Genomic DNA, 12,436 nt, shown 5'->3' on the forward strand with positions numbered 1-12,436 from the left:
CTCTTTGACATCGGTCACATGTCTTGACAAAGCCCCATGAATCCTTAAAGAGATGTGGCCACCATAATCTGCATTGAAGGACCTTAGTGGCGGTCTTAGAGGCACCCATATGGCCCCCGCTTGGATCCGAATGACACATTTTCAAGACACTAGGCACTTCTTCGTTTGGCACACAACGTCTAAGTAAACCATCGACCCCACGCTTGTATAAGATGGGATCATCCCACACATATTGCCTTGCCTCTCTCTTGAGCTTCTTTCTTTGATTCTTAGAAAAAGAAGGAGGAAACTCCTCACATGCAAGAAAGTTCACTAAATCGGCAAACCATGGGAGTTCCCTTGCTTCAATAGCATACAAGAAATCATCAAGCATTCTATCCTCAATTGGAGAACCATCATCTTGAATTTGAAAATCTTCTAAACGAGAAAGATGATCCGCCACAACATTTTCCGCTCCTCTTTTATCCCTAATCTCAATGTCTAAGGTTTGGATCTCAAGAACCCACTGAATCAACCTTGGCTTGGACTCTTTCTTGGCAAAGAGATACTTGAGAGCCGCATGATCCGTGAAGACAATGGTTTTGGAACCCAATAGATAACAACGGAACTTCTCAAAAGCATGAACTATAGCCAAAAATTCCTTCTCCGTTGTAATGTAATTCCGTTAAGCTCCATTTAGAGTCTTGGACATATAATAGATCACATGAAGTTTCTTGTCCACTCTTTGACCCAAAACACCTCCTATTGCCGAATCGCTTGCATCACACATCAACTCAAATGGTAAATCCCATCTTGGAGCTTGAACAATAGGAGTAGAGATTAGAGCTTTCTTCAACTTATTAAATGCCTCCAAACACTTATCATCAAACACAAACCCGACATCTTTTTGAAGAAGATCATTAAGAGGCTTTGCAATGAGCGAGAAATCCTTGATGAATCTTCTATAAAACCCGGCATGCCCTAAGAAAGATCTCACTCCCTGTATGTTCACCGGAGGTGGAAGCTTTTCAATGACTTCAATTTTAGCTTTATCCACCTCTATCCCCTTATGAGAGATCTTGTGGCCAAGGACTATGCCTTCCTCCACCATGAAGTGACATTTTTCCCAATTCAAGACTAAGTTCACCTTTTCACACCTTGCAAGACATTTTTCAAGGTTTTCAAGGCATGCCTCAAATGAAACACCTCCTACGGAGAAGTCGTCCATAAAAACCTCCATCTCCTCTTCCAACATATCTCCAAATATACTCATCATGCATCTTTGAAATGTTGCAAGAGCATTGCAAAGGCCGAATGACATTCTCCTATAAGCAAATGTACCATATGGACAAGTGAAGGTTGTTTTCTATTGGTAATCCGGGTGGATAGGGATTTGGAAAAATCCCGAATAACCATCAAGAAAACAATAGAACTTGTGCCTTGTTAGTCTTTTAAGCATTTGATCAATAAAAGGAAGGGGGAAATGATCTTTCTTTGTTGATGTGTTTAGACGTCTATAGTCTATACATATCTTCCATCCCGTGACCGTCCTCGTCGGAATGAGCTCACCTTTCTCATTCTCAACGACGGTCATACCTCCCTTCTTTGGGACAACCTGAACGGGAGAAACCCGCCTAGAACTAGAAATGGGGAATATGATTCCCGCATCCAAAAGTTTGGTGATCTCCTTTTTCACTACCTCTCCCATTTGGGGGTGTAGCTTTCATTGCCTCTCAATAGAAGGTAAAGCACCCTCCTCATGAGTTATATGATGTGTACATAAAGCGGGGCTTATACCTTTGAGGTCATCAATGGTATAACCCAAAGCACTTCGGTGCTTTTTCAAAACACCACACAACTTTTGATCTTGATGCTCACTCAAAGAACAGCTAACAATCACGGGAAAAGTGGAGTTGGGTCCCAAAAATTCATACCTAAGGTGTGATGGAAAAGGTTTGAGCTCAACCATTGGAGCACCTTTACCTTCCTTCGATGTTGCCACTTGCAACGCTTCTTGGCTAGAAATGCTCAAACACATTTGCCCTTCATCATCCTCAAAGCTTCCATTGAGCAAATCTTCATACAAACCCATCTCCTTGTTTGGGGTACCTATCTTCTCCTTATTTAATAAAACATTCTCAAGAGCATCGTTAGAAGTGAGCAATTGCTCATGCATGGAAGACACAACATGATCGAGAGAATCAATTAACATACAATTTTCTAGAGAAGAACTTGGATACTTCATGCTATCATTCAAATCAAATTCTATCACTTCATCCCCTACTTTGAGCGAAATTTTAGCACTTTTTACATCTATCAAAGCACCCGAAGTAGTAAGGAATGGTCTCCCTAGAATGATGGGGATATTAGCATCTTCATCCATCTCAAGCACAACAAAATCCACCGGAATAACAAATTTCCCGACCCTTAAAGGAACATCCTCTACCTTACCCTTAGGGAACTTAATTGACCTATCGGCCAATTGCAAAGTGATGTTAGTAGGTAAGGGTTCTCCTAGCTCAAGTCTTTGGTACACCGAGTATGGCATAAGGCTAACACTAGCTCCTAGGTCACACAAGGGATTCTCAATTTGCATTTTATAAATGGCACAAGGGATAGAAACGTTCCGGGGTCTTTTAGCTTAGGTGGCATCTTGTTCATTATGATAGCACTACAATTCTCGGTCAAGTTCACCGTCTCTACACCATCACATGTTCTCCTACCACTCAAAATGTCTTTGAGGAATTTTTCGTAGTTGGGCATTTGGGTGACAACTTCGGTAAATGGTGAAGAGAGGTGAAGTTGCTTAAGCATGTCTATGAATCTTTCCAAATTGTTCATCTAACTTGTGTCTCATGAATTTTTGTGGATAAGGAAGCTTAGGTTTCACAATTTCTTTCTCCACTCTCACCTCACTACGCTTCTCAATATCAACCTCACTCAAAGATGCACCATTTCTCTCATCTTCAACCAACACCCCATTTGTGCCCTTTTTAGTCTCACTCATCCTAGGCAAACTCTCCTCAAGGATCTTACCACTCCTTGTGACAATAGCATTAACCGGTCTCTTGGGATCTAGGCCTTGGGAAGGTAAAGAAGAAGGACTAGAATGGTCTTTTAAAGCATTATCAAGTTGAGAAATCTGATTTTCAAGCATCTTATTATGAGTCATCATTTCATTAAATTTCTTATCACTTACGGTTATGTAAGTGTTCAACAACTTTGTTTGATTTTCAATGATTTCTTCCAAATTTGTTCTATGTGAAGAAGGAGAGGATTGAACATAGGAATTATCATTTTGGGTCTTTGGAGCAAATCCGGGTGGAGGGCCTCTTTGAGCATTGTTTTGAAAATTGCCTCTACCTTGATTGTTCCAATTACCCCAACTTTGATTTTGACCATAACCTTGATTATGGTTACCACTTCCTTGATTATGATTCCCATAACCTTGCTTTGGATTACCATAATTTTGGTTTTGATTTTGGCTACTATAACCTTGATTGTTATAGTTACCTCGAGAACCTTGGTTCCTATAACCACCACCTTGGTTATAGTTGTCAAAATTGCCATGATTGTTGTAATTCCTATTCCATTGACCTCTTTGATTCTCAAACTTAGAATCATTATTATTTGACACATAGTTCACATGCTCATTCACATTTCCATCTTGATCATCACAAACATCCATACATGCATGAGGGCAACTAGAAATATCATGCTCATACGACCCACAATCATCACAAAACAAGCATCCACTAGGCATGTTACTAGAAGAAGGAAGGGGTTGAGAATTAGAAGACGTACCTCTCCCCTTAGTTTGGGAGGGAAGACTTGAAACTTGGTAGGTAGCACTTTCCAACTTTGCCTTGATAGCGGACATCTCCTTCCCCAAGTTTGTCATTTGAGAGGATAGATTATTGATTGCATTTAGATGATCAACCGAGTACATCGAAGAGCTACTCTTGCTAGTTGACTCTCTTTCTCCATCTTGCCAATCTCTATAATACCTCACTACGTCCTCAATTATGTCCACCACTTCCTCTTCCGTTTTGTTCATGATAGGACCTCCGGCTCCTCTATCTAAACATGATTTTCCTTGAGGGCTAAGACCTCCATAGAAAATTTGAATGATTTGATAGGTTGGAATTCCGTGATGAGGACATTCTCTATGATACTCCTTGTATCTCTCCCATGCTTCATAGAGGCTCTCATTTGGCTTTTGCTTGAAACCTTGAATCAAAGCTCTAGCTTCCGCCGTTTTCTTTTGAGGATGGAAACGGGATAGAAATTCCTTGGTGACCTCGTCCCATGTCCTTAGAGAATTCGGCTTTACCTCCTTGTCTAGCCATTCCAAAGCACGACCTATGAGAGAAATGGGAAAGAGCTTGAGGCAGATGAATTCTTTGGAAATTCCGTTCACCTTGATAGTATTGCAATACTTCTCGAACTCCTTGAGATGGTTTAGTGGGCTTTCATTCTTGGCCCCACTAAATTGTTGCCTCTCTATCAAAGTGATCATTGCCGGTCTTATTTCAAAATCATTTGCCGGTGTTGTAGGTGGAGCAATCCCACTCTCAAATCTATATGCACCGGGAATCCCCAATTCTTTCAATGCCACTCTCAGATTTTCTCCCATTCTTGCTTGTTCTTCTTGTTGTGGCTCTTCTTCACTTGAAATGCTAGGGCTCAAAGATAGTCTAGCACTCCTCAACCTTGCAATAGTTCTCTCAATTTCCAGATCAAATGGCACTAGTGAATGATCACGTGCTCTATGCATAAAATCACAAAAGAAATGGTTAGTAGCAGGCTACAAATGTAGCCTTAAAGAAAATCTTTTTGTATTTTCAATTAACGGTAAAATAGACTCACCAACTATAACAAAGCACCAATATCACTCCCCGGCAACGGCGCCATTTTTGACACGAGGAAAATGTAGGTCGTCCTCTACCCTATCCTGGAGTCAAAGAGAATTTATAAACACTCGACCAACCTAATACGAGTATATGGTAAGTCAAGGGTCGAACCCAAGGGAATGAATAGGTGTAAGCTATAGCCTAGGTCAAGCTACTTCGAAGTTTGCGGAAGATGCGGTTGGTAACTAAGGTATCAAGAAATCTAGATGAATCGAGAAATTCAATATACTAAACACTAGGGATATGGGTTCCACATGCAAGCTCAATGATTATGCTAATTGAAAGATCACTCAATCAATTCAAACATTGCAAAGGACAAACAATAGTTGCAATCAAAGGAAATCAAGGGCTATCTCCTATAAGCCAAGCTAGGGATCATTATGAATGGCTAGCTAGGAAATTCACAATCAAATTCAATCAATTAAAGCAATTCTCAAATCAAGGGTTCATGTCATTGAAATTTGCAATGCAATCTAGATTAATCTTATAGGTTGATCACTCCTAATCTAATTAATCACATGCACAACTATGTCAACCAATTTAATTGCACCGTTCAAATCAATTTAGCATCATCAACTAGCAAAAATCATCAATCAAGCATGCTTCCCCCTCTCCCTAGAAACTAATCTACTCACTAAACATGGTGGAATTAAGAAACAAAACAAATTCAATCAAATTCATATTCATTTAAAGCTAAATCAAAAGAAAATCAATCAATCAACAAAATCTAAAACAAGGAATGTAATCTCAATCAAAATCCAAGAAACTAGAAGGAATTGCATTAAAAGTAAATCAAGGGAAAGAAATCCTACAAACATTCATTGAATTGAAGAAGGAATTTCAAAATTAAATTGAAATCTAAGATCAAATTTAAGTACAAACAAGTAAATTTTAAGCTTCTCTCTCTACTTTCTCTCTCTACTATTTCTGGAAAAATTCTCTCTCTAGTACAAAGTTAAGTCGTCCTCCAAAAAAGAAAGTCAAAAGCTATAAATAAGAAAAATCGAGCGAAGAAGGCCGCACAGGCCGTGCGCACGCATAGCCCAGCCGTGCGCGCGCACAGCTGGGTCTGCGCGCACGCACCCCTATGCCGCGCGCGCACCCTTGTGCGATGCACAGGCTTTGGCTCCTTCGCTTGCTTGATCAAACTCCGCGCTCCCGAGCATCCCCATCATCAGTGCACTCGAGATGATGCCCGCGAACATGGCAGTCCCAAAATGAGCAAATTGACTTGATTTTTCAACTACAAAACACAAATAAAACAAAGAGAGGAAGCGTAGCAAGGTAAAACTAACACTAAAATTATGAATTACCAACTAAAAATATGAAAAACTCGTAAAAACCAATCGAGAACTAAAGTGAATTATAAAAAATGGAAAATCAAATAAAACTAAAAGAATTATATGAAAATGATGAAAGAAAATAAAGAAAATAAAGAAAATGAACCTAAATCTTATTCTTTTGAGCTCCATAAACGACGCTCATCAGCTGGCAGATTGCTCCAATTTCAATAGGCTGCAGTTTGTGACACCTCTTCTCCAAGAAAGTCCTCCTTTCATGTCTGATCACTGAAGTTAACTATTTTCAATAGGCTGGCAGATTATTGAAGTTCAATGTTTTCAATAGGCTAGCAGATCACTGAAGTTAACTGTTTTCATGTCTGGATGCGAAAATACTGACTCTTTTCATGTCTGACCACACAAATTCTGTCCAAGAACCTCCTAATTCAGTTTGCATTCTCGTTATTATAGTATTAAGTTGATGTATTTGCAACCTCTATCTTGTAACATGTTTCTTATAAATGTATACATAGAAACAGAACCTGAAAAAGCCCCTAAAAGAAAAAGGCATCGAGGTCCAACAATGCTAACCAAGGTTCATGCACGAACAAGAGACGAGCGTGAAGTTATTGTGTTAAACTCACTAGGCCAACCAGTTGGAACTACACGGGAAATTGTTCAGGAGTTCAAGCAATTCTTAGGTACTGTGGCAAGGGATTCTGAACTTGCACCACTAAATTATATTAAGTTTCCATGTCTACCCACACTTGACAAAATGTGGGAGTATGTCCAAGTATGTAGTAGTATAATTCTTTAGCTTCAGTATGTTGGATTTCATTTTAAAAAATTGCTTCATTTTTGTTACTAGACCATAATTACTTATATTTTCATGATTTGTTTAGGAAAAGTATATGGTTCCTGAAGCTGGAAGAGAATGGGTGATGCAGGCTATCAATGGAAGCTAGAAAGCTCATAAATTCTTGACTAAGAAGAAATACTTCAATGCATATCCCACTGATTCTTTAAGATAGTTTTATAAGCCAGACACAATTTTAGAACCTCAATTTAGAGAGCTTTTGCAATATTGGCATTCTAAAGAGGCCGAGGTATTATGTATATGGTTTTGAATTGATTTGTGCAATATTTACATAGTTTCATGACCTAAATAGCCTCTTTCAGTTTACTGTTTTTATGATTTACTTACGTGGTTCAAATTTATAAATCTTGATTGTGTTATCGAATAGGAAATCAGTAAGATCAATAAAGACAATCGCCTAATTTTAGATGATATGCACACTATGGGCCATAACTCTTATGCAATTTTATGCCATGAGTTGGTAAAATAATTCATCTCATTTCTAGACAATTTTATTATCATTATAATCTTTATTTCACAATCATTACATGTACTACATGAGGCTTTCACCCCTGGCTTTTAATTATTTGTAATCACTTCTATTTTATGTATAATGTTTCACAGCAACAACAAGATCCTGATAAGCAAGAACCTTCTCAAGCAAGGGTCTATAAGGAGTCAAGAAAGAGGACAGAGGGAAGGACATACCTTACCAACCATGAAAAAATATCAGAGAATATTGTGAGTTAACATGTTAGATTTATGTTATATTTGTTTAGTTTTGATAAATAATAAGCAAGTGGCTTTATTTTCCTAATATAGGCTAAAATGGATGCTTTGGAGTCTTCCTAACATGAAGATGGTAGTAACTCTAAGGACCCTTACTCCGAAGTGATTCTAGAACCTAAGCGCAAAAGCCGTGTACGCCTACAAGGAAAAGGTGTGAAAAAGTCAGATTTGAAGAAAAAGGAAAACAAGTCAGATTTCATATTCCTGGCAGAATTCTTAGAAAATATGCAAGCTCAATTAGTACAACAACTTGCACCAAGTGTAACAACTACAATTTTGACTCAACTTCGGGATGCTAACCCCAGGATTAATCTTGTCATTCCTGATTTTGCAATTCCATTGGCTCCAAAGGATGCATCTAGTGCGCCACATCTTCTCGTTGACCAAAATGGGCAATCTTTTAAATCTGGAGCCACAATCAATCAGGTAACATATATTATTTTCTATTGATTCTGTCTAGCTTTTGTTTGTTGCTGCTTTTTATTTGTAATGGACTGGCTTTCAACATGGATCAATCACAGAAAACACACACACGCAAGGATATGGCAGAAAGCATGCTTGATTTTATTAAATAAAGGTTCCAAGCAGCAATACAAAAGATAGCAGTTCAAAAGATAGCTTTAGGCTATCACTCTCATAATGGAATTTGTCTTCTAGTTCATTTGATTTTCTGCTTCTTTTTTTCTTACTCCAAAATGTTGAGTTAACTCTCGGTGTTGATCCCTGAAACTTCCTTAAATTGGTGTCCTGTTTTCTCCTCGGATGGAGGTCTGACCCTCTTGTCATGCCTTGGTCTGTTGCTGCTACTAACTGTGGGATATGGTGCCTCTACCTGGTGTACACAACCAACGGTTGCTGCTGAGTCATCAAATTATTGTTGTATGTTGCTGTTGTTGATGTTCTTTTTTATAGCCTTCTGTATCTCTAAATTATCAATCAATTGGGACATGATTCTTGAGTTAGATCTTGGAACTGCTATCTTTTGTATTGCTGCCTGGATCAGAATTAGATGGGCCGTGGGTAGTTAGTTGAGCTGTCAATCAATTTGTGCTTCATTGATTAGTTACTACTCATACCTTGCTAACTCCTTGTGTTCTTGAACATATACGGAGTACGACCTTGACCATATTTATAATATACCTTTTTTTTTTGAAGAAGAACGCTTAGTGCATTATTATATTATAGTAATTTAAGCGAGTCAGCAAAAACATATGGGGTAACCTCACTTGGAGCGTGGTTGACCCAACATTGTTCGATACCAAACGGCACTAACCTAGCGAGATGATGGGCTAAAAAATTCCAATCTCTCTTGACATGAGACCAAAAAACAGAGGAAAAGAAAGAACTAGTAGCAACTATATCTTCTAAAACACTGTCCACAAAAGTGAGATTGAAAGAGTTCTTTTAGAGCTTAAGCACCATCAGTTGCGAGTCCGACTCCATAATGATGTTCTATAGGCCATATTCCTTCGCTTTCTTCAGACCAAATAGAGCTGCCTTACACTAAGCCACTAGAGGATCCCAACGAGCCTTAACCCGTCTAACTGATGCAAAAACCACCTCCCCTACGCTGTTACGAGCAACAGCTCCCATCCCAACCCACCCTTCGTCCTTTGTAGAAGCATCCACATTAATTTTTATCACCTCAGAAGGAGGAGGAGACCAAACCGTTCTGCTAAGAGCTTGCTTTGGCTGAAAATCGCCATAAATTTTCTGAGTGTATAACCTGAAATCCACCACTTACTTGCTATGCCTCTGCAAAATGCTGACCTCGGGCTGACATTCATTCTCAAAAACCAGCTTGTTGCGCCTACACCAAATGAACCAAGCTAGAAACATACTTCGATGTGATTTCTTTCTTTTTATAGGTTTACTTCTTCTCTTCATTTGATTTCTTTCTTTTTTTGTTTAATTGTTCAATTTTTTTTAATTATTTTGGGTAAATTGTTGATATAGATTTGGAATTTGTACTGAATTATGTCTTCGGTTAGTTATTTATTGATAAAATGCTAGAAAGGTTTCAATTTCTGTTTGTTTATTGCTTTGTTTGTTCCATTGTTGATTTGGCTCACAGTTGTCGAACTTGGATGATGCTGTCTTTGGAGTACATATTCAGTTAATTTAAGTGTATGTACTAGCATTGGGACCTTTACCGATTATATATTATTATTGTAAAGAAAGTATAGAATAAGGTCTTATATAATCTGTCAAAAGCAATAGTTATTGTCTACTACATTTGTTGTGCTTAATGAGTTTCCTGGATTCAGTTCTATTATTTTATTCTATTTTATGTGTAGTTGCATGGCGAGCTAAATGGAGATGAAGAATAGTGACTAGTCATCTAACAAATGGTGCATATAAGTTGGCGACTCTTATTCTATTAAGTTCAAGTTTGTGAATATATGGAAATTTCGGCTTATATATATGTTGAAATTTGTATTTTGGACGATTAAATTAATTATATAACTTTTATTTATTAGTAGGGTGTCATACCGAAAACAAGCAAGTAATATTTTGTAATGTACGTATTTAACATTATAATTATTATATATAAATTTAATGATATGTTGTTTTTGTTTTTAGTATTTTTAGATTTGTAGTGATATATATATATATATATATATATATATATATATATATATAACCATTTTATTAAATAAAAAAAAAATTATACCGTTGTAGTAGATACGTACTCCATATATTGTTGTATTAGCTTTATCCGTTGCATTAGGTGCAATTTCATCATAATTATTAGTTAGTTTTTTATTGCCACGGATAATTTATGCCGTTGTATCAGCTATTGAGCTATCGCAACGGATTATCGATACCGTGGCATTAGGTGTCATGTACCGTTGCATTAGACCTATTGCAACGCCAGCAGATGTCACGGTACATGGCCGTTGCATTAAGCCTAATGCCACGGATTTTGACGCCTGATGCAACGGATTTGGGGGTTGCAATAGGTAAAAAATGTAGTAGTGATTTTTACATTGTTGTTATGGTATATCAAATGGAACTATTAACAAAATAGAGCGTTCTATTTTATTCCACTCATAAAACTGTCCTCTAACAAAGGCGTTCTATTTAATCCTAGAGAACGCTTGTCCAACTTGACAGCTGTGTATTGAGTGTTACTTTTTTCACTTTTTGTGGTAGTGGCAGGTCACTTGGACATGTGACCTTTCATTCATACAAGTTGTTCTTGTTGGCAAGAAACCGTTGACAACGTCGAGGCTCGAGAAACCCCAGAACAAAGTTTGGGCGCCTGCTTCAAATATAAAATTTCAAGAGTAATGATCACTAGAAAAAAGGGAAAAGAATGACAACAATAATCATTCCAACACAACACACACTTCATTCTAGCCACAGTCAAATTCTTGTTCGTCCCCCAAACAACGATAACACCTGTTAACTCTCCCAACACTACAACAAAACCAAGACCCTTAAGAAAGGATCCAAACTTGATCTCCCTATGTACACAACCATCTAATAAACTATAGCCAATACAACCAAAATATAGGACAACAACCAAGATATACTAAAATTAACCATAAAGAAATTAATAAAGTAGAGCAAACTTTGATTAACAACAAATAAAAAAACATATTTAGATTAGAAAAACATATCAGAGATTCGGACCCAAAATCCGAAACCACAAAAGCAAAGAAACTCAAAACTCTAACCCTAACTTCACTGTATTTGTCATGAACCATTCTGGACAGCGATGTTAGGCCTAGCCCTCCAGCGCAAAGACTTATGAAACCCAACTCTAACTTTACCGTTTCCGTCACGGTCAAGATTACCAATGACCTTTGATAGCGGCCTAGTCCTTAGATCTTGTTTCGCCGACGAAATCCTTTGAACGTGAAACTTCCACTCTAAGGTGGGTTATGCATGGCTTTCTCGAAATCTTATTAGCCGGGAAAAGACACACAAACACCTTGTATCCTGAGATTAATTGATATTTAAGAGAAGAGGTGAGGGTGCCAGCTCAGATTTTGTGAAGATGGAGACGCCTAAAAGCATAGAAGGGTCGGGGAAAGAAGAAGAGGAGAAGGGAAGTAGTAGAAGAAGATGAGGAGACTCGTTGGAGTACAGTTTTCGGCGCCGAAACTCCAGCGTCGTGTTCCTAGGGTTTTATGGAGGTGGGTTCGCAGGGAGAATACCGAGAGTTAGAGAGAGAAACACTTGAATTCCGTGTCCAAAAATGACATAAAAAGTTAGTCTACAAAGTGGCGTAATTCGTTAGTGTACTTTTAGACAAAGTATATATTTAACTTTTTTACAAGGGTAATGGATATGACATAGTAAAAAATAGAGGGAACTTCTTTTTTTTTTTTTTTTTTTTTTTTTGACAACGAGAGGGAACTTCTTATATTTGGCAAAACAGTCTAATAACATGATATTCGATTTAAATCCTATATTAGGTTAGTTCGATCCCATGCATGCATAGATATTATTGAATTTTCTAAATGAATAATTCATAAACAATTGTAATTAAGCTTCAAAGAATAATTGGCACATGATTTTATCTCACATTTCTAAATTCGTAATAATAACTATATTGTTAAAATTGAAAGTATGTATAAATTTTTTAGTAAAGATATGATTATCTTAAT

At 37.6% G+C, this 12,436-nt stretch overlaps 1 protein-coding gene and 1 non-coding gene across 2 annotated transcripts in view; one reads left to right on the forward strand and one right to left on the reverse strand.

Annotated features, from left to right (window-relative positions):
• Window positions 1-4,124: 4,124 nt before the first annotated feature.
• Window positions 4,125-4,230, forward strand: LOC145580567 (small nucleolar RNA R71). The gene has a single exon (XR_014099584.1). It is a non-coding gene; the product is annotated as a small nucleolar RNA R71 (small nucleolar RNA).
• Window positions 4,231-9,320: 5,090 nt separating this feature from the next.
• LOC145577916 (uncharacterized) overlaps window positions 9,321-12,436 on the reverse strand; it is a 32,632-nt gene continuing 29,516 nt past the window's right edge. Inside the window, exon 2 of the mRNA XM_081635335.1 lies at window positions 9,321-9,509. Coding sequence (XP_081491461.1) covers window positions 9,321-9,509 — 189 coding nt within the window. The remainder of the gene's footprint in view (window positions 9,510-12,436) is intronic.

The sequence above is a fragment of the Chenopodium album genome, chromosome 14, assembly GCF_948465745.1.
Source record: "Chenopodium album chromosome 14, dcCheAlbu1.1, whole genome shotgun sequence".
Taxonomy (NCBI): Eukaryota; Viridiplantae; Streptophyta; class Magnoliopsida; order Caryophyllales; family Amaranthaceae; genus Chenopodium; species Chenopodium album.